Below are 22064 nucleotides of genomic sequence, written 5' to 3'. Positions count from 1 at the left end.
CCTGGCCGGAGAGGAGGCTGAAAAAACCAAATGTGAGAAAATCAACCTTGAAATTTGGGTATGCATAACTAACAACATTGAAGCTTTAGATGGGTGGAATGACTTTGGTTTGAATTTCATACTAAGGGAGAGACACTGGTAGGGAAAGCGGCCCATATGCAACAATTGGTTAGCCCTCAGAAGGGCCTTTTTAGGGGACGTGGGGACGTTTTCGAAGCACCAGCTTGTGAATGGGCACGGCCATTCCGCACTGCTCACATTTGGTGGTCGCGAAGAACATGTTCAGCACATTCAAATTCACAATCGCAAACTGCGTGCCGAAATTTGTCTCTTTATCCTCGACAGTGACATGAGTAGATCAAACTTCCGTTGTGTGGCAGACTTCGCGGTCAAATCCTGCTTCATCTCGTCAGCTCGCGCCGCACGTTGAGTGGTTTCGCTTGCCGTGTAGAAATGAGTCTAGTCGTGACGCATCAGGGCCGAAGCCGTCGCCTTCCGCTCGTTGCTCACATCAGGGGCGGGCACCTCGGAAGACGATGCAGCTGCTGGCAGCTGAACTTGCCTTATGTCCGCCGCAAGCAACGCGGCTGGCGATGCGAGCGAAGTCCTCTTGTTCTACGCCCACGGCATTCTGCTTGCCGTACGCACGCTGCGTTGAAAGCTTCACGCTAGGCATCGCGATCACTACCGATGTCTCCTAAAGATGTCAAGCTAAACAAAGCAGGCGGACGCTGAAAAATAACGTGCTTGAAGCCAAAACGCAACCGCTAGCAGACGACAAACAAAGATATCAGCTGCTCCCGACTCCTTCCGCGCCACGAGGAAGGAGAGGAGGGGGAGGAGAATGACATATTTCAGGAGAGGAGGCATGCGCTTCGGCCAATAGCGACAGCGCTCGCTGCGGCCTGTGCTTCTTAGCCAATCGGTAGCTCGGTTTCTTTCTCTGGGAAAACGCGGTATTTTGTGCTTTCTCCGGGCGCATGCCATTTTTAATGGCACCAAAAATGTAGACAAAGAGGCAAGCTTTCGAACGAGACAAAAATTGCCGCGAACGGGCGCGCACCGGCGGAGCGCGGAGTCTGTTTCCTCTTTCAGGGAGATTTTGGGCGTGTTCCGCGCGACGTAATTATCTTTTTTTTTTATACTTTGAGTTTGAATTACACTATAATATTTTGATGAGAGGTGCTTGGATATGTAAAGCACCCAAATACAGGATTTTTGAAAAATGAACTTTTTCGCAATTTTTTGCATTTTTAGGACCCGCGTCCCCCCTTAAATGACACGGAGCCAATGGGCATTCCTGGATAGATACTCTCGGGCCAGACAAAGCCCTTCTAATTTTTTACAGTAAAGCTGTTTATGGCTAGGGCTCTGTAGATTTTTCATGTGCAGCAACAAAAACTCTCACTGCCGCACGTGCACACCTTCCCCGTATAAAAGATTTGAATAACCATAATAAAGCATTGACGAACGCGCGTGCAAGATGCCATTTACAGTATAGACCACTTACAACGTAACCGCTTATAGTACAGGACCGGGTATAACGCGGTTTTTTTAAACCACTGGTTGGCCTCCCATAGACCTCCATGTAATTGCATACCGCTTAAAATGCAGGCGCGCGATGGGAAATACCGGTTATAGTGCGGTTTCTGGCACAGCCCGCCGACCGCGCCGACGACCAGAGCAGCGAGCACGCTTCCCTGTGTGACACTAGATAACGGCGCTGACGGCGCGAGACGAGCCGCAAGGCCGCAAGCGGCACACGCGGAGCAAGGGGGTTGCTGGAAGAAGTGGGGGAAGCGGAGAGAAACTTCAGTTGCCATAACGACGGAGGGACGCACGCACGTATCGTTCACGTGCGTGTGTCCACCGTGCGTCCCTCCGCTGCGTTGGAAACAAACAACCGCAAGGGCAGACCAATCGCAGGTCGAGGGGAATTGTTCGCGCGCGTTGCATGCCGGTCGCGCAGCTGCTTCTATCCGCGAACATGGCGTCGGTTGTGATCGTCGATGTTGGCGGCGTTAATCTCATCGCGTAAAAGCGCTATCCTTGACTGTGAATTTTCGTTGTGTGTCGCTATGATAACCCAGCACGTACTAGACGGGAAGATCCTCCTACTCGTGCGACGATGTCGTGGCAGCGCTCTCAAGACGGCAAAAACGCCCGTGTCGTCGTGTTTGTTTACTTCGACTACAGTGGTGATTTCTAAGCATTTGTGTCCTCGAACATCGCCCGGATTTCTTATTTGGCGCATTTCATACGTGTGCTCAAGTTCAAGGTATTACTGGCACGTACCGTATAAAGGATGCGAATTTTCACGCGTTTTTATCTCCGGAGAAAAGTGATTAGGGTTAGCAGTCCTGAACGCTCGCTACGTCCGTCCGTAACCCGCGACGCCGTTAAAAGGCTGCGCCAGGCAAAAACCGCTCATTTCTTTCAAAATGTGTGACACACTTGAGACAGAACTGTACTAGTCTGGTGAAATAAAGACTCTCCTCAAAGTAAGCTTTATTTTTCATCTAGCATAAAATAAATTCTTTTACAAAGGAAAGTTGTCTCATGGCATGTATTTTGGCCTGAAAAATTGATGTTTTGGTTATAGCGCGGTACCGCTTATAGTGCGGATTTTCGCGACTCCCGCGACATACGTTATATGCGGTCTACACTGTATTTCCTTTAGAAGAGTAACTGCTGCAGACTAGAGCACTGCACGAGCCTACTTTTTGAGGCCTGGCCCGGGCTTGCTGACTCTTAGTCTTACCCAACCCGACCCGACAGGATGCCTACCTAATCTGGCCCGGCCTGTACCCAGCTTAAGGGGAGACACCCCCTGGGAGGGTCAACTTTTGAACCCTTGGCTTAAAATTAATGAAATTTACAGGGTAGGCTGGCGGTCATGCTAGAGGGTGCATAGCAAAATTTTAGGTATTTTGGTTGAGTGGGAAGGAAATTAGGGCAGCTTCTATCAGCAACACCCCTACACTGTTTAGTTAATCTATCGTCAGAAAACTGTCACAATATTAAAGATTTTTATTCGCTAGATATGTAGCAAAATGCCTATGGAAAGGCTTTTGTAAAAAGTAATTGATTTCTATCAATTTTCTCTTCTGCGAAATTGGTCAACTTTTTGGTCTTCTGTGTCTCCGACAAAATGTCAACATTTTTTATGAAAGACATCCGTAAAATGACAAACAAACTCCATAGGCGCATTCCTTACTAAATTTCAGTCAGGAAAAGTGAAGAACGAGCCTTGCCTGTATTTCCATTCTCAAACGATAGATTGACTAAAATGGAATTCATACAAAAAAGTGGAACGGAGAAAAATGTGTTCAAAGTGCTCCAAACTCTACCTCTCCTTTAGCTTTGGGAGACAGAAAATAATTTAAAAAATTAACTATGCAGTGTAAACTAGTGAAAATTTCTGGGAATACTCTCTGGATGTAGATGGATGTAAATATGTAATTTTTCAAAATCAATGTTTTTTGAAGAATCTTTTTTTCTCCGGGTAGTGTCCCCCCTTAATGGAATGCCTACCTGATCAGGCCTGGCCCGGCAAGAGGCCAAGGTGTGCCTTATCTCTTGAATTCAAAGCTGCCATTGGGAAGTGTTGGTGCATTTGATTTGTTTAGCCTAATTGGCATGAGACGCTGTCAAGACGTCGCATGTCTGCATAAAAATGTGAATGTCAACATGGAGATCTTAGTAGCACTCGCTCAAAAGATAAAGAAAAGTTTCGAGACAGTATAGAACACATACAAGTCACATATTCTACGCAGCGCAGTATGAACTAAAGTCACGATGGATTAAAAAAATTATGTATTTAAGTGTTTCCGAACTTGAGCCAAGCCCGGGCCCGGAAACAAACCGTGCTACTTAGCCCAGGCCCAGAACAACCTGTGCCACACCACCTGGGCCAAGCCCGGGCTTTTGGGTCGGCCCAGCCCCATGCAGAGCTCTATGCGGACGCAGGCTCGTGCAGCATGTGGAACACCATTCCCTGCATTCTCCTTGATGCTTGGGTAATTTAGCAGTAGGTCTATTCAGTATATTAGTTATCAATAGGCACCATTTTCAAGGTCAGTAGACTCTGGTAGATGATAAAGGTTTCTCAGAGATTTGCCGCTGTGCGACCCGCATCGGCTGTGTCTACGCTCAGACCGCCCTCTCTTTGTCATCGTTCCAAGCGCTTGCGTGCCTAGTTTCCTTTCCTTCTACTCTCCCGGGTGGCAGTCCTGTCGCGCGTGTCTAGTTTCCTCCTGCTTCTCGGGGCGGCGATAGTCGTTCACGTGAAATAATGACCACCAGTCAAGACAACAATAAATATGTGTGCGTACCTTTCGTCACGATGACCACCGATCAAGACAGTAAATGTGTTTGTACCTTTGTTCGAAATTCAGTGTCGCGTCTGTGTCGTGTGCTAAACAGCTTTGCTGGTCATCCCTCTTCACAAAGTGGAAAGACTCGCGATTTTTTCCAGGAAAATTTTAGCGAAACATAATTTAATGTTGTTGGTCACATCCACCTTCATAAAATTTATTGTATTTACGAAAAATTTACGACACAAAAAAAAAGTAAAGAAGCTTGTCACGATATGACAGTTATTTAGAAACAAAATAAAACAAATATCGAGGAAATCGTTTCAGCAGTTTTAGAGATATCGCTGGTGCAAGCACCACTGCCGGAGCAAAATTTCATTTTGAGAAAACAGTTGAATGTTGAACATTGATTTACAGTATTAGAAAGACCTCCGGAGTAGCTGGAGGCGTCCTTGTGCGCTTTCTACTTGTTTTGCGTTTCTGTCTTCGCTTGGAGTCGCTTGTTGGCCTTCTTTAAGCGTAAGGCATCTTTTTCCACAGCTCGCTGCAGGGCTAGGTGGGCTGGCTGGAGCACCAGTGAGACTGAGATCTCCTTGGTTGCCCTGTAGCAGCCAGCATTGAATCTCAGAACTGCTTTATGCAGTGCTGTTTTGACAGCTATCAGCGATGCATGCTGTTTCTTCGGCATCAGTGACCAGAGAATCGAATGAAAAGACTGGGATGTGTTGTGCCTCTTCGTCCCCAATCACCGCTGCAGTAGAGAGGCCTCGGAGAGACGTTGGTAGATAGGCAGCACAGCTGCAACCACAGTCGCCGACTGATTTTTCAGATGCCGATAATTCGGACTAGTTTGATATTTCGGGCCTAAAAGAGGAACTATGGCCTACCCGATAAAAATAGTGCTTATTCTTGACTGACGTTTTGAACAGCTTAAACTCCGAAAGTTAGATTTTCCGGACAAAATTGTCGCGAGCGATCGGCAAGAAACACCACGGAGAAGCGGCCATTTCGGATTCTATGTTGGCTGCCCATGGATTGGCTTGGTTTGGCAGCGCTACTTGAGTACTGCTAAGACTAACCAGTGGTGTCGTGCCGGTCCAGGCTGGCTGTCGAAAATTGATAGCGGGCTGCTAGCAGGCCTGGGCCCTAGAGATGGCGGTCCGGGACGGGCCGGTCACCTAAATATAGGCTCGTGTAGACAAGTTGAAAGGTGGGAAGGAGGGTGCGACATAAAGTAGAAAGTGCAAAATGTATGACGGGAAGTTTGGTTCCAACCAGTACTCTGCTCGAGCGTTTGTGCCAGTGGTGTCGGTGAACCTTGAAGAGCTCCTGGAAAGCCACGGCTTACAACCTGTTGTTTGGTTCGGCGGAAATCAACAGTTCGGTCAACTCGCAAGGGCACTCAAGTTGCTGAGGCAATCGGGGGCCCGGGCAACATGTGTCCATTAGGGCGGGAGGGTTGGGGCATTAAGGTGCCAAGAGGTACTTGGAGTGCTTTTGTTGGAATTCTCAGGTTTCCCGAAGCTTAGTTTGGGGACCCTTAAAGTTACAATGTGCGAAAGGTTCTGCGGAATGTTTGCCAGCCCGGTGAGCCCCGTCCTGACGAGTCCCCCGGTGCAGGTGATGAGCCAGCAGGGACTGCAGACGCAGCAGCTGCTGAGCTCCCAAGTGGGGAGGGGCGGGGGCCACCTGGGCACCTCGTACTACGGCGGCCCCACCCAGGGGGGCTACTACCAGGCCTCTCAGCAGCAACCCCTGGCCTCGGTCTTCGGCTCCCAGTCGCTGACCGCCTTCCGCAACTTCCACCCAACTTTCAAGTCGCTTGACCTGACGGCTGCCGCCGGGGCCGGAGGGGCCCAGCCCTCAGGGCAGGAGTTCTGCCCATCACCCGTCCCCCCACAGGCAAGGGCCGCTCTGCCTCTTCTGCCGAATTTTGTCGGTAGCCACCAGGGGGATAGCTTTTTACATGGCAGCCATTCTAAAGTCTTTCGAGGAGGTTCTTCTGTAGACCGCGGGTTCTCAAAAAACCTAGACGAACCTGTATTTGCTTCGACTGATCTTCAAAGGACCCCTGCATGTCATGTCATTGATGCGGCAAAGCATTTCAGGAGTTGCCTCATATATAGGAGAGCAGATGTCAAAAAGTTTCACCTCAGTTATGCATCAATGGGTGGCTTAGGTCTTCTAAGATATGCTTAGGGGGAAGCTGGCATCTGGCCTAAACTTTTTTTTAGGGGCGAAGCTCCTTAGGATGTAGCCTTGTCCATCCGTGCTCACATCGATTGCCATCCCATCTGTCTTCTTAAAAAAGAGAAAAATGTTTGCGAAGTCGACAGGATTCGAACCTGTGCGGGGAGACCCCAATGGATTTCTAGTCCATCGCCTTAACCACTCGGCCACGACTGCGGGACAAGTAGGGGGGCTCTGAGATGTGGTAGTAACTCAAGGGCTGGGGTTTCTGTCATGGATGAAACGTTGCATGTAGCCGCTCAACGTCTGGAGAGGGCGCTGCGGTCCAATGCGTATATAATCGCGTTAAACTTTGCATGCATTGGCTCAACGTTTATAGACGAGAGGGCGCTGCGGTTAAATGCTCAAATGCGTATATAACCACGTTCCATGCCACACATTCTCTTTCTAACATGGGCCGTTGACTTAAGCGGTGGAGATGCGTTCCCACGGCTTCTAGCGGATCCAAGCTGATGTTCTAGAAGAACCACTGGCTCTGCATTTCACTGACCATAAAGCAGTAATAATGAAGTCGAAACGCAACCCGGAATTCAGCACTACTTATGAGCAATAAAAAAAAAATCGGCACCATCAGCACTACCTATGAACAATAAAATCAGTATCATCAGCACCACCAGAGCTTCGCCCTAATTAACATCATTCACCACGTGGAGATGCGGTCATTTTTTTTATGAGGTTTATTCGGTAGCCCAGCTGACAGAGCGTGCCCCCTCTCGTGCAAAACGAGTTGTAGATGGACATGTCAAAAAGACGCTAAAAGATCTTCTTGTAGTGGACCTTCTGGCCATCTCTTACCGCAGGTTCTGGTCACTTTTGTCTACAACTCCCATCATATTGTAGTCGTGTACCACAGCTGGTTTCACCACTTTTGTTGCGAGCATTTGCACCTTCCACGAGAGTCGCATCGTGAACTGTGCTGAGCAGGGCGACGAATTTCTTGTCACGCCATTGCAGAGCCATGCACTTCTCTCGCTGAAAGGCCCCAATTTCTCTCTTGTTCAGCTTTAGATCTTTGAAGGGTGGCATTTCTTTCCTTGTTGGCCGAACCATGCCATAGACATAGAACCATGCCATGCCAGAGGTCTTGTGCTGGAGGAGTTTGTCCACAAGCTCCGGAGAGGTGTAATAGTTGTCAACTGTCACGCGGCACCCTTTGGAAAGGAAGGGTTCCATCAAAGTCATATCAATCGTACCCATGGCAGTGTCTTCCTCCGGAGTTACTGTCCCTTTGCCAGTGTACACGATGAGGCTGGAGATGTAACTGCTCTCAAACTCGCAGAACAGAAAAAAACTTCAAATCAAAGCGAGAGCGCTTCTGAGGTAGGTACTGTTTCCACGAAAGCCTACCTTTGTACAACATCAGGCTTGCATCAATTGCCACAGTGCGCTCAGAAACATGGAGAGCGAGAAATTGCCCTTTAAGAAGACACGGCAGAGGCCACAACTTCCGGAGCTTCGGCTGGGGTTGCTGTGATTCGTAGACTTCTTCATTGTTTGCGAAATGAAGAAACTTCATTATAGGATGAGATCGATTCTTACTCATGAGCTCTCCAAAGATGGGGGTCTGCAGAATTCTTCTGGTGGACCGGTACATTGCCAGTTCAGGTTTGTCAATAATTCCCTGCAACAATATTGTTGCGAGAAACACCTTGAGCTCCTTTGCAGTAAGCAACCTCCAAGCAGCTGCGCGGGAGCTATTCGTTTTCTGATGCGCCAACAGGAACTGCTCACCGCACCTGTTCGTCTCCAGCACAGTCAAGGCGATCACGTCATCATCAAAAAACATTTCGAAAAACTGAAGAGGTTTTGATCATCTTCTACTGTGGCGGTCATTCCTGGCGATGCCGGCAACGGAAATCGAGGAGATGGAGGCGGCAGCTTCTCATTGTCAAGCTTCGTCCATTTCTGAGATGTTACGAAATAATCGTTGTCACTTGCGGCGCCGTCGTCTGAGCTCAATTCGAGGTCCAATGACCAGTCACTGCAGCTGTTCAAAAGCAATTCTTCATCATAATCTCTCGAACTATCAGAAATGTCCGCAAAAACGTGTTTTCGCCGAGGCACGGACGCGTCTCCGTCGCCACGAGAACTCGAGGACGCCATTTTTAAAACCCAGGCAGCCAGATGAATTACGAATTCTGCCAAAACTGGCAGAGCAAAAAACGTTTTTAGGCGACTATTGATTAAAGATACCAACTGCGATAGTCGGACGAGCGCCGCTCGTCCCTGGTAAGGAGACATTGTAGCATCACAAGACGAGTCAGACTCGTCATTGTAAAATATAGCACGACAAGCATAGACGAGTGAAACTCGTCCTTGGCAGTTAAAAGGTTAAGGGGGGTGCAAATTTTCAAAACTGAAAAATCGCAAAAAAAAAATGATTTTTAGAAAACCCTGTTTTTTAGGTTGTATATCTCATAAACTACCTTTTTGTAATTATCAGCACCTAATACAAGGAGAAAATACCTAAAAACAAATATTTACGAGGCCTGGGTTGTGTCTGAACGATGGTCAAACGTTAAAATCAGTCCCAACTTCGCACGCTCTCCATTCCGAAGCATTTGGCCGACGGCCGCGATCTTAGTCTTGTTTTGAAGGTGAATTCTTTCTTTTATTTGCCGGCTCCCAAAATGGTGTCGGCCTAATGGTTACGGCAAGGTAGCCGTTCTTCCGTGCCGCAATTGCAAGAGCATGATTTGACAGGGTGCATGCTCGAGGAGCGTGCGGGGGAGCGCGTGACTTCTGTTGACTGGGACGCGATTTCTCCGCTCGTGGAGCGCTCTCCTCCTCCGTTCCTCCTGCTGTTGCCGCTCGTGTCGTCTGCTCTGGGCAGTGGTCTGCTTGCTCGCGGTCTCGCTTTGTCAGCTCTGCTTCATTTTTCGCCATCTTTACGATGGTTTTCTGAGTTTGCTTTGACGAGTTTCGTGTAGCATGCCTGTCGGTTCTATGGTCGCTCATGATGCAAGGTTCGAAGTACGAGACAGTGAGCGCATTGGGCACGTGGAAGCGGCCCATGAAGTTACTGCAGATGGCGAAGCTGGAAGTTTCTGTGCAGTGTGCTGTCAATGGTGACCGTGTCACCGCTTCCAGTAATGAATTTCCTATGTTGTCGGCTGTCACTGAGCAAGAATGCATCGCCTCGCTCACGCAAGGAGTTCCGGGCACGTCGACCGCTGTGTTTCCTCCCGAGATCGCAGGTCCACTAGTCTTCTGCCTGACGCGACGAGTGGGAACGTGTTGTCCAGCACTCATATGTGAATGCATTTCCTGTCGCACGAGGAAATCGAAGCAGAATCTAGGCATTATGATACCATTCAAGCCGAACTTGGAGCTATGTCAGCAGCCCAAAGGAAGTTAGAAGCCATGCTGCCCGATCCCACACCTGCCTCTGCTACAAGCGAAGGTGGGAAGTTCTGCCTTGTTCAGATCAATCATTTTGGGAAACCTGCTCTGCTGCACAGTGTGCAAGCATTGCTCGGGAACTGGATTGACTGTCCAAGAAGGCACCAAACTTGGACTAGCAGCAAAACTGCACGAAGCAGTGTTGAGGTTCTATGCTGGCTGCTACAGGGCAACGGCAGAAATCTCTGTTACAGAGGGACTCTAGCCTTCCAGCGAGCTGCTGAAAAAGATGCCCTACATCTGCACAAGGCCAGCAAATGGCATCGAGAGAGGTCGGATAGATGGAACAAGAAGAAAGTGTTCAAGAACACTTCGGACTGCTCTGCAGGGTCGTTCTACATCCGAAAATCTGTGTGAGACTCAAGTGCTGTTTTCTCGGAATGGATTTTTTCACTGCCGTGGCTGCTCGTTCCAGCGGCCTATGGGGAACTGCTTAATGGACTTTGTGCTCTTTCTTATTCTATTCCTGTATAACCGTGTAAGAATGTAACAAAGATCCATTTTTTTTAAAAATAAATTTAGAATAAAAAAAAAATTGATGAATACAAGTTTTATTGCCTACATAAAATTCAAAGTTGTGCTAAAATTTTTTAACAAATGAATTTAAAAAAGGGCTCTGTTATGCCCTGGGGAACCTATCCTGGGGTCGTAATTAAAAATTTGATACTGCTACTACCTTTATCAAATTCTCCAGGCCTGGAATAAGGAATGAATATGGACAATATTGACTAATATTTGTACCTTGAACAGCTTCATGAAACTTGGCAGTCACTCTTATGTTTGTGTTATGAACAAAGCGAATTTCAATCGGATATCAATAGAAACACGAAAGTTTCTATTCATTCACCACTCCCTTAAAAAAAACATAAAAAAAAAAGGTTTTTTTTTATTTTTGTTGGGCTTGTCAAGTAGATTTTACGCGAAAAAAAAAAAAAAAACATTTTAAGGGGGATATTGACGGCGAGAGATTTATTTGAAATTCTGCGTGGCAAAGTCCATGACCCCACGGAATGGTCATTCGCTCAACGAGGTGGTCATTCAGTCATTCGCTCTTTCCACCTCAACGTGAAGGTGAAGCCGGTCCACCTTTCTTCCACGACTTGATGTTGTTCTTGAGGTCATACTAGAAATCGTCCTCGATGTGTGTACGGCATATTACAACCATTTCAACACCGTACCATTTCCTTTCATAATTGTTTTCACTAACGATGTTCCTGTAAAGCTACCGAATTTATAGTGTTTGGTCAAATGAATGTGCGTGTAATTTTTTTCTTCTGGGTGCGAAGCGAGATAATTTTTTCATGCCTAAATATGAACAAGAAGTTATTTGAGTTTTTGCCATATGTGGTTATTTTGGTTGGCACGTTTAGGGGTGCAATGCGTGCAGAAGGGTCCTGACAGGGATGCACGTGCCCGCAGGCAGGCAAGATGCCCTCGGTGACGTCGGGGTCGGCGCAGCAGAAGGCGATGCAGGCCCACTTTGCGGTGGCCTTTGGCCAGCAGCAGGGGGCGTCTGCGGGGGTGAGGCCCATGCACGTGGTGCAGCTGCCCTCCGGGGTGGTGCGGGGGCCCCACCCGAGCGCCCCGGCTCCCAAGTACCCGGCGCCCATCCAGAGGCCCCAGCAGCAGCAGGCGGCACCTGCCATGGCACCCCTCATGCAGCAGGTGCCCCAGCAGAGGGGGCTGCCGCCGACCTCCCTCCGCAGCCAGGTGGGCACCCGTCTGCTCTTGCCGGGAGGGGTCGGGAGGGACTCGGCGGGCCTGGGTGAGGGTCGTCTTTGTCCGGCTGGCATGTGCGGTGCCTGGTAGACTGAGGAAACATGACTAGAAGAGTGGATGGCACTAACGCAAATCTGGAGGCTGGGATGTGCATTTGAGTCATCCTTTTCATCACTTGGTACAGTTTACATCAGCGTGTGGAAGGGGTCGCTGTCTCTGTAGGGTTGGCATGGGTCCTTTAAAACCTTGAAAACTGCATTTCCGGACCTTGAAAGCCCTAGAATTGGTAGCGGTGCTTGGAAACCCTGGAATTTCCCAATGATAGTCAGTTTTTTGTTTTTCTTTTTTGCAAGAAAGGAATTGTTTTACAATAATCAAATATAAATTTTTTTTTTTTCACGTATGTGTTAAGGGGGAACACTACCCAAAAATGTTAACTTTTGAACGGCTCCTTTAAACAAACCTAAAATTGCAGGGCGAGATTCTATCACTACTGAGACCATCTGTAGCGAATTTCATCATTCTAGTTTAATTGTGAAAGAAATTATGCATTTCACAATATGAAAGTAGGTGTGTCTGTTGAGGAAAACTATCGTTTCGTAATAAAAGGAAAATTTTGAATTTTCTTGTGTTATATAACCTTAGGAATGGCCACAGCACATAACTGTGGAGTAATTTTTCAATGTTTTAACCTTTTTCATAGATAAAACATAAAATCAAAAATAAAAATATTTTTCATTTTTCTTATTTTCTAAAAATCTTGATTTTTTAGCATGAAGGAAGGCAAACTTTAAAAAAAGAAAAGCACAGTGTTTTTCCTCACAAAATTTCAGTCCAGAAAGACTTTCAATAAGAAATATTCCTAGCATATTCTGAAAACGATAGTTTTCCTAAGAGCGCGGTTTGCTAAAAAAGCATGAAATGAGAAAAATGCAGTCAAAGTGTCAACTACGTCCCCTTTTATTTTAAGAGCGTGTATGCTCTCAGAAAGCACCAGGGGCATAGGTGGAGCCTTCCTGTTCAACTCGATGCTGCTCAGTGACGATTGCTTCGAGCTTCCGCCTCTTCGTCGCCAGTTTTGAGCTCTGAAGCGCCTTTACTCGTGCTCGTGACACGCACAGTTTTGTGGCCTGCTCCACGTGCTTGATTGCGTGCGCACCACTAGCTATGTTCAGCTTCTGCAGGACTCGCTCGATACCCTTTGGGCCAGCGTTAAAGTCTAGAACAGCAAAGGCTGCTGCCGTCTCGACTGTCTTCAGGGACGCAAATTCAGTCTTCGGGCACCTTTTCCACACCAAAGCATTGTATGATTCGTTAGCATTCTGCGTTTGCATCCTGGAACAGCGTGCCAAAAGGTCTGCCTTGGCCAGCCTGTTGTAAAGTGGCACAAGGTCCTTGGCGATGTCCTGGCTGAATGCTGGGCGGTGGGCCTGAGGAGCCGACGGCTTGCCAGCGTCGAGCAGGGCCTGGTGCCTATTGTAGTGGCACCAGGAATCCTCACCACGAGGGCAGGCGATGTGTCGAGGCTTGGCGTCTGTTGAATAGGAGTGCAGCAGGCTTGCAAAGACGGCCCGCTGCATTCCCTTGACGTCTGGAGCGTTCTCCTTGAGGGCAGCAGCATAGTAAGCTGTCAACTTCTTTACCACAGCTTTCGTGAGTTTTCCCTTGCCTCCCAGGCCCCCCTTCTTCTTCTTTATGCTCTCAATGCCAGAGAAGACTCGTTTAGCCACGTGGTTGACACAGTCTTCTTTGGTTATCTCTTTGTCGTAAAGATTAAGCTTGGAGACATGCAAGAACGCCTTACTGTCTCCATCGCTTAGTACAGTAGTGTACTGCATGTTGTGCAGATCTTTGGACCGGCTGAATATGGTCCCAGCAGCCTCAACTTCCATGGCATTTGAGGAGCCGTTGAAATTCTTTTGGCACGTCTCCTTGTGAGTCTCCATCCACTCTTCATGACCATCTTCGCTCTCCTTGGGTTCGATGCTGCAGCCATGGCAGTAATTGCTTGCCACTGAGAAGTCGAGCACAAGGCCCGAGTCAAGCTCAATCACAGCCCCAAGTCCGAAGTGTGAGGTGTGGCCCCGCTTGTGCCATGTGCCGTCGAAGCTAACACACACATCAACGACGGCACCACTGTCTTCTGCTTCTTTTTCTCTCCTTACCGCTTGCGCGGACTCCTGCATAACTTCGCGCGCAGCATCCATCGCGGCGCGATGAACTTTGTCCGAGACGGCTTGGTATGTTTTCAAGTGCATGGGAGGTGGGGCGTCCATGCCTCCGAAAAAGTTTGTCATCTTCGTAAAATTTATGCCACAATTCCTACTCGCTACACCAAGACGCACGGGCAGCTCGGGCTGGCGACTCGATTCCAAGAGCGGAGAGTGTGCCGCTTTCGCAACCTCCCCGCAGCCGCTGCAGGCGACGACAAACTGGAGACTCGCTCCGACACCGGTTTCCTTCAGTTCAAGCGCTCGCTTGTGGCACTCGGGACACAACAGCGGTTCTATCAGGGTTTGTAAAGCTGCCACGTTCATGAAACGGTAGCCAGTCAGTGGCTTTGGTTCATCACTGGCATCAGCTGCCACACCTTCAGATGCATCGTCACGTTGGAGGAGAGCAGCCTTTCGTTCGAAAGCAGTCAGGTTGCTTTCGACGTCGTCGACAGAAGCTGAGCTTTCCGACGCCGAGGTAGTCGCGTCGAGACTCGGAAGAACTTCGGTCGTCGCTTGCGTTGGGCCCGAGTCGCGCGAACATGGTGACGGCTCGAGCACGACCGGCCGCCCATTGCTACGTCGGCCCCTCGGTTTCGTAAAACGGTTTCGTTTCCCGAATTTCTTCTTAGTGAAATGCTTTGTTGCAGGCATTTTGAGTGCGCAAATATGCGCACGGAAAGCGGCGATACGATTTACAACCAGCGTCGATAGGAATCAAAAGCGAAAACGACCGTAATGGCGGCGTTGGAAAGGCTCCACAGACCGCGAAAAAGTGTTCGAAGAGTCACGTGCTGCGTTTGCACCAACCACAGTCCGAGTTTCGATTTCCTAGCCAATCCGGGCGCGTCATTTCTAGATTTTTACTTCTAGTTTGTTGGGCTCTGCACACGCCTTATTGCACTCTCGAAAACAGCGTGCGCGCTCATTAGAAAGAAAAAAAAACGATGTTTCCAACGAGGGTACACATGTCGCGTTAGGCCTACGCAGCGTCTCGTGGGCGCGAATTTAGAAACGGTGTTTTCTGTGGCTCGCCCTGTGCCCGAAGCGGCGCGCGGGCGTCTCCGGCACGTGAATAAACGTAAGTTCTGGCTGTTCTACGGCACAGATGTCAATAAAACTTTGCGTATAGATTCTTTATTAGTAAAGGATTCCGATAAAAACAAAATCCCAAAACGGGTTTTTTAGGCAAAAATCGCAGTTTCTTGCACCGTGTCCCCCCTTAACATAAATTTTAAAATGTCAACGGGAAAGTTGTTTTATATGGTACATTTTGGACACGTTTAGCGGATGCCCGTTAAGCACCTGGCCGCAATGGTAGGAGTCCTGGTGGTTTTGGATCCGGTCTTGTCTGTCTGCCATCTTGTGATGGTGCCTCTCGTTTGCCTTGTGCTATCGCACGCGTTTTCTAGTTACTCCTGATTAGATTGTTCAGTGTGATTTATGCTACAGATCGTGGGCGTAGTTAGTTCCTGGTATGTGCAACTACAAACTCCGAGAAGGCATAGGCAACAGGTGGCATCACCTACATTGTCAAGTCAAACAGCTTAAAGGACACGTGCAAAGAAAAAGAAAATTTTTTTAAACAGCCTCGATGGAAAAAGAATGTTATAAGACGAATTTACAACGAAGAAAAAACATTTAGAGCTATATTTACGGCTCAAAACAAATTTTTAGTTGGCGCCCGCGGGAGCCGTTGTGGGTCACGTGGTACACCACTGCGCCATTGTGCGTCGTCGCTGCTGCCCCAAAGTCACGCTGCCGCCGCACGCTGAGCGTGGTGCGCCGCCGTTTCAACGCGTTTCTCCACGCTGCCGCCGTGCAGGTTTGTCTGCTCCGTGGCGCCGCCGCCGTCATCTGACCGGCACACAGGTCTATCACTGCTTGCGCTTTTTCAGGGGCTTTCTTTGGGCTCTAAAAGTTACTTATTACTCTTTTCTTTTTTTTGCACTTGAAACAAAGATGTATGAGTAACCTTTGGAAACCGTAGGAAGCCTCCGAAGGAGCGCAAGTACCACGTGACAAATAGTGGCCACTTTTCCGCGGTTCGTATAGCGCCGTAAATCTAGCTCTAAAAATTATTTTTAGTTTTAAATTCGTTTTATGACTTTCTTTTCTCTACCAGGCTGTTTAAAAAGATATTTTTTCTTTGCATGTGTCTTTTAAGGAAAACGGCGAAGACAAAGAGACAAGAAGTTGTGAATATCAACCAGGAAATCAAGGAAAAGCGGCAGTAGCTCTACTGAACACTTAACTAGCTCCTCTTTGGCAAATGTGCCTTTTCCTAGCTATTGTGCAACACAGAATTTTTGCAGTGCATTTAAAAAAGTTGTTATATTATAAATTTACTTGATAGTATTTTAGAAGGCGTCCTTGAAAATATCTTTACAGACCCTTAAAAGTTCTTGAAAACCCTCGGATTGTTTTCGTTGGAAGTCTGTACAAACCCTGGTCTGTAACGTGTTGCCATGTTTTGTGCCTTGCCAGACCCGCATGCTTTTCCTCTCTGCACTCTTGAGTGTAGATTTCATCAATCTTGCCCAATGTTTTTGGGAGTGGAGGCGAGCGAGGTTTTGGAAGGAGGCTGGTCTGAATGTTGTCTCATCTGTTGTGCCACAGCCACACCCCCGACAGCTGCCCACGAGCGACCAGCAGGCAAAGCAGCGGGCTGAGGCGGTGAAGCAGGCGCAACTCTTCTTTGCCCAGTCCAAGCCCAGCCCCACGTGCGGAGGCAACCCCGCCGAGGAAGGCAAGGGGCCGTCGCCGCCCCCCGTGCACGGGAGCAACAGCGGCGCGACCGCGGCATCTGCGGTGGACTCGAAAGACGAGGACAAGAAGCCCGCCCCAGCCAAAGAGGCGCCCCTGGAGGAGTGAGCGCTCCTCAAGATCTCCCCTCTCCCCGTTGCCGTTCCGCTCTCTGAGTCGCGTATCTCTGTTACGCCACCGGCACTGTTAGGACCGTCGCCGCCTTCGGGCCCGCCGCTTTAAACCTGCTGCTGCTCCTTGCGAGGCCCGGCCCGGTGGTGACGTGCTCTTTGAGAGGGAAAGGGTTTGTGCACGCACGCCTTCTTGTCTCCCGAGAACACGGGGTGACGTGCGAGTGGACTCTCGTCTCCGTGCCTCCCCCTCTCGCAGAGCCTCCTCCTTCCTCGGCCGAATAAAGGTGGCTCTCGGTTTTACTTTTCCCGCCCTAGTTTTTCTTTTTTTTAAATACTTTTCTCTTTGGGTGTGGTGGTACTCCTGGGAACGCAATACGGAATCTGAAACGGCTTCGGAGACGTGAACAGGAAGGTTTCTTTCCTTTCGTGCTGGTGCGCATGCACATGCTGCCGTTAACTTGCGCCTCCCCCTTCCCATCATGTGCGTTGTGTTCGGAAAAGGGTAAAGGAAATACTTGGTGCGGCGAGCTTCGGAAAATCTATATATATATATATATATACATACGTCTGTATAACGAGTGTATACACCTTACCTGTACTCTAGCCAATTTAATGTTGATTGTTCTCACGGGCAGGAGGCACTCTTGCTGTGTCTGATCTTTTGTGGGGGAGGGAGGACCAGCCTGTACCACTAGTTTAATTTCATTCCCCTCTTGTTCGGGAGGTCCCTTGCATTGGCACGCCCCGGCGGAAGCATTTCACCTCCCTCGTGTGGTACGAGTGTGCGTTTCGGGCCGGACGTGTTTCTACCCAGTTGAACTTTGACCACATTTTTCGGTGGTTGTCCGACAGGTGCAGACAAACTCTTCCTCCCCTCTTTTTTTCCCTCCCGTGTGTGTGCGGCAACGAAGCTGGCGCTCGCCGGCTGCCTTGCCTTTCTTCATTAATCGTAAGTTTATACTTGCTGCTTGTGTGGCTTTGCGGCATACTCTGCTCTTAATTTATCTACAAACGGAGGAGGCATGTCCTCTATGTTTCAGTCTGGACAGAAAAGCAACTTGTAGAAGATAAGTTGTTCCCCCTTGCCCAGTCATTGCATCCTTTTTTTTTTTTTTTTGGCGAGCTGTACAAAATTTTGCAGGAGGAAAGGAGGGGGTGCAGCATTGGTAAGGCACCTTCTGCTTCGGTAGAGCAGCGAGGGCCAGCCGGCTTTGTTGATGGCGTTTGTGCACACACTTCCTGCAAATGCTTCTGTGCATTGCAATTGAGGCTTGATTCTGTCACTAGAACTGTAGGGGGGTGGGGACGTGTACATTATTGGGGTGCTGTGGCTCGTTGCTTCGGTAAAGCTGAGCTGCATTGGCAAATCTGTGAAATAAATGTTTGTACAAAAACAGTGATGGTTGCCAGTGAGCAAAACTGCTCCAAGGTGTCTTGGGGACAGAGTTGCCATATGGATGTGGAAATGTCTGTGTGAACCCGGGGAGGGAGACAACCTCTGCTTGGACTCGTTTTCTTTTGTAGTGTCAGATTTCAGCTCTTGATTCTGTCACTTAGGTATTGTGCCGCTGCATTTAAGTTTTGTCTTTGTATCACCCCGTGGAAGGCTGGGTAGTTGTGTGTAGGCGCTGGAAGCCACGATTCATTCTAGGATCTGTGTGGCTATCGTCTTCCCCTCCCCCCCGTTTCTCCCGACCGGACCGAAGTGGGTCCTTTGCCGGAGCGTAGGAGGAACTGCCGTGTCCTCCCACGCATTTTTGCTGCCTGGATTCTTTTCTAACGAAAGTGTGATGGGCACTTGTAATTGTATGAGGAGAGTTGCTGTATGTAGTTTTCTTGCAATAAAGCACTAAGGATTACTCCCCGCCTTGTGCTTTTCTGGAGTTCTTGGCATCAGCTTGGAACGTCCGTCATCTTTGGGATACATTTTATTCCTCCAGCACCACTACAATAAATGTGTAGCTGTATTACTGTGTTTGCACACTGGCAGTTGTACCTGAAGGCTGTTGTGCTCAGCTTGGTCAATAGACCTGTTGCAAAACGTACTGTGCAACGACGGCAGGGGATTTTGGCGGCCCTCAGTACAGATCACGCGCTTTCTCGTTGCACCTCCGCGACCGCGCGCGAGTAGCGCCAGCAACCGCCAGCAGCCGTCGTCGGCGGTGCAGTGGCAATGTAAAAGTATCGCGACGAGTGAAGCTATTCACTTTGAATATGTTGTTCGCCATAACTTACCTGCCTGTCTGGCAGTGCCACTTGATCCAGTTTTCACCGCAAACGTGGCAGGGTTCGGCTAGGTTCGACAAAGCGTTGGTGCAGCAGATGATGGAGCCGGTACAAAGGAGAAAGATGAGATAGGGGCAGCCTTGCAAAATAGCCAACGCGATACCCCCTCTCCTATTTCCGTGCGCTCGTGGGACTGCTCTTGGCTGCTTAAACGTTTCTGCCAGGGTAACCTGCGCCTGCTCGAGTATACCACATGGTAGCAGGAAAAAAAACGATTGGTGGGGTGTACCAAGGACTCCCATTATTCGTCGCGCGGCGCACGCGGGCTTTTGGGGTTTTTGCAAAGGGTCTATTGATTTAGTGAAAAAGGGAGCCCATGGCTTGACGGCAGGGAAGTTGGGGGTTCTAAAATTCTCAATCTCTCTCTAGGGTGGGTGAAGTCCAGCATTGATCTGTGTCTTGTCATGTGACACGATTTGTGGGACTAACTTGGATCCATTCGAGTAAGATTTGAAACACGACCTTGGTGTATATATACGAGTGTCCCAGTAGTTTGGTCAAATCTGATAGGCACTCCACTGATCCCTTAACGAGATTCAAAGCCAATACTTTTGTCTGCGATTGCCACAGGAAACGGCGTGAATCTGAGCTTATGTTGGTGTCTGACAATGCCCAAGGCCCACTGAAAGCACGGCCAAGGGGATGGGGATGGCTGTGCACAATTTGAACAGTTTTGCGTCGGTCCAAGGGGAGGGAATGGGCTTGTGCACCAAGTTTATTTTGGCTGTGTTATTGCACTTCCTACCTTGCATGAAATGGAACTGTCAAAAAAGCATGCACTGCCTCCTGTGCTGTATGTTCCATGTTGGTTTTCATAGTGTCGGTGGGCTGCTTCAAGTAAAGCATTTCTTCTTCGAACTGGTGCACATATCCACAGGGGTTAGAGTATCATTGATTCAACACTATGGTTAAAGTTCTCAAATTTATCTTGAAGGGGAAAATGCACCATGATGGTGAGATTTGACTGACCTCGTTGCAGGAGAACCAAGCTTAATCTGAACCAATCTATGCATTGTATGCTTATGTCTTGTGAATGGAACATTGCTCCAGGCCTTTCTTTGGAATTCACCAAGCATTAAATTGGGATTCAAAATTAGCAAGATGGATTTTGAAATGTATTTCAAGTATGGTGCTGTGCCTTCATTAAAAATCGCCAAAAGGTATTACCAGCATATTTTATGTTTCAAAAAGTACTTGTACACTGACAAAAACAACAGCTTCATAGACGTGCTATATGTTAGCTGTTAACCAAATGCTTGTCATAAGCTAAAATTGCTGGATACTAATAGGGGGCTGTATGATGCAGTTGTGCAGCATCCTAGTATCGAACTACAGGCAACCTTGCAAATCCGTTGCACGACTATGTGCTATGCTCCCATAAACATGTAAGGATTGAAAAATTCATGATTCTTGATGCCCGATCTCGAGTTTGCCTCTAACACATCTTGCGAATTGGAGTGTGAATTCTGGTATGTGTCAGTCAGTTTCCAAAACTCGCCTGCAGCTTTAGCCACTTTGGTATGTTTGTCATCTAGATCCTCGACAGTGTAAAGCGATTTTTTTAACGCAGTTGCTGAAGGCAGAGAAACTGTCGAAAAGTTCAGCAACTGCTTTGAAAAAATTCAACTTTTTGTCTGCCTTCAGCATGCTTAAAAAAAGACAGTACATGGAGGTGGGGCAACATAATTAAATGCAGTTTTATTGATGTTAATGAGAAGGATGGAAAACTGAAGTCTGATGAACCTGAGTGTTGGTGGTGTAACTTGGAACTGGTAATGTACAAATGAACATGTTTGTTGATGAACCCGTTAATATTTACATTAGATAGCATGGTCTTGTGCAAGTTACACTATAGTTTATACACATGCACATATACAGGGCGATGTCTTCGTCGACCGACGGTCGTCAATATTAAAACAATGTGGGTGATGGTGGCCGCCTTTTCGAACTGTGCGGCAGCATGCCTTTATGATGAGCACTTCCCACATGCACACGAGACGGCTTCACTGATGTCGCTGAAAACTGGCACGCCTGATCGTGTTGCAAGATCCGACAGGTACATCCTTCCACGGTTGTAGTCTTTCACGGCAAGGTCGGAGAGCTGGAATGTAGAATGGCTGGTTGTAGCAATCTATTGAACAAGTGCTTCCTGAATGCTATTATCAAGGGCCGGCTGGGGCAGTGTATTTCCATCTGCGGTATGCAATACTCGCTGCACACGGGAGGCTCCAGTTAATATTCATATACAAAATATTTAAGAAAGTCTCCGTGTTCGAATCAAAATCGCCATGCCATAATGTCAGTTATTTTTCATGTTCTACAATCTGCTTAGCAAGCATTGCCATGACACTGTTGTCTGTTCTGATGAGTCTACTTTAGGTGTGCTGCTCCAATGAGTGTACTAAAAGTGTAAATAATATTTTAGTGCGGTAGATTTTTACGAGCCCCTGTGGATAATATGAGCTGAAACACCCGATTCAGCCGTTTTCTGCATCTGTGGTCCCTCCATGCTCCACTACCTTTTGATTTGTGATATATTTCAAAGGATGGCACGTAAACTTTGCATTCTATTACTAGTTTGAACTAAAACTCTTTCAGTTACACGCAGGTAAACCAGCAGAAGATAGAGTGTTTCAGCTCGTACGGTCTGCTAGTACCTATCTGAAGCTTTAGGGCATACAATTTTCTGGTAGTAATTTTAATAAGCGTGATCAAAGCCACTAAAAGCTTTTGCTGCAACAGAAGTGACTGCCAAAATTAATTTCTAACATTTCCCGTGTCTTTACAACGGCTTTAATAGACCTCAAAGTAGGTTCTTGACAGGGGTGTGCAAATGTTTGAAACTTAAAATAATTCAATAATAGTTTGCTATTAGATTTGATTGAGAGCATACTTTTACTGTTCAAAGCATTCAAGCTTTTTCTAATACATATTCGAAAATAACTAATGATGTCTTCAGGATTCTCGGCTATCTCGCGTCAAGCTTCACTGCTTTGCAG

At 48.0% G+C, this 22064-nt stretch overlaps 2 protein-coding genes across 14 annotated transcripts in view; one reads left to right on the top strand and one right to left on the bottom strand.

The window, feature by feature from the left end:
- The window catches only part of LOC8051686 (protein PRRC2A), a 58658-nt gene extending 40020 nt beyond the window's left edge, over nt 1–18638 (top strand). For all 5 annotated transcript variants that reach the window (XM_040498666.2, XM_040498668.2, XM_040498667.2 and 2 more), the window contains 3 exons: nt 5937–6218; nt 11388–11678; nt 16520–18638. In XM_040498666.2, coding sequence (XP_040354600.1) covers nt 5937–6218; nt 11388–11678; nt 16520–16774 — 828 coding nt within the window. In that variant the 3' untranslated portion in view covers nt 16775–18638. The remainder of the gene's footprint in view (nt 1–5936; nt 6219–11387; nt 11679–16519) is intronic.
- Nucleotides 18639–20738: 2100 nt separating this feature from the next.
- LOC8051690 overlaps nt 20739–22064 on the bottom strand; it is a 224587-nt gene continuing 223261 nt past the window's right edge. For all 9 annotated transcript variants that reach the window (XM_029986201.4, XM_042292505.1, XM_040498671.2 and 6 more), the window contains exon 17: nt 20739–21166. In XM_029986201.4, coding sequence (XP_029842061.2) covers nt 21032–21166 — 135 coding nt within the window. In that variant the 3' untranslated portion in view covers nt 20739–21031. The remainder of the gene's footprint in view (nt 21167–22064) is intronic.

The sequence above is a fragment of the Ixodes scapularis genome, unplaced genomic scaffold, assembly GCF_016920785.2.
Source record: "Ixodes scapularis isolate PalLabHiFi unplaced genomic scaffold, ASM1692078v2 PGA_scaffold3__209_contigs__length_174095766, whole genome shotgun sequence".
Taxonomy (NCBI): Eukaryota; Metazoa; Arthropoda; class Arachnida; order Ixodida; family Ixodidae; genus Ixodes; species Ixodes scapularis.
This window is presented reverse-complemented; position numbering and strand designations above follow the sequence as displayed.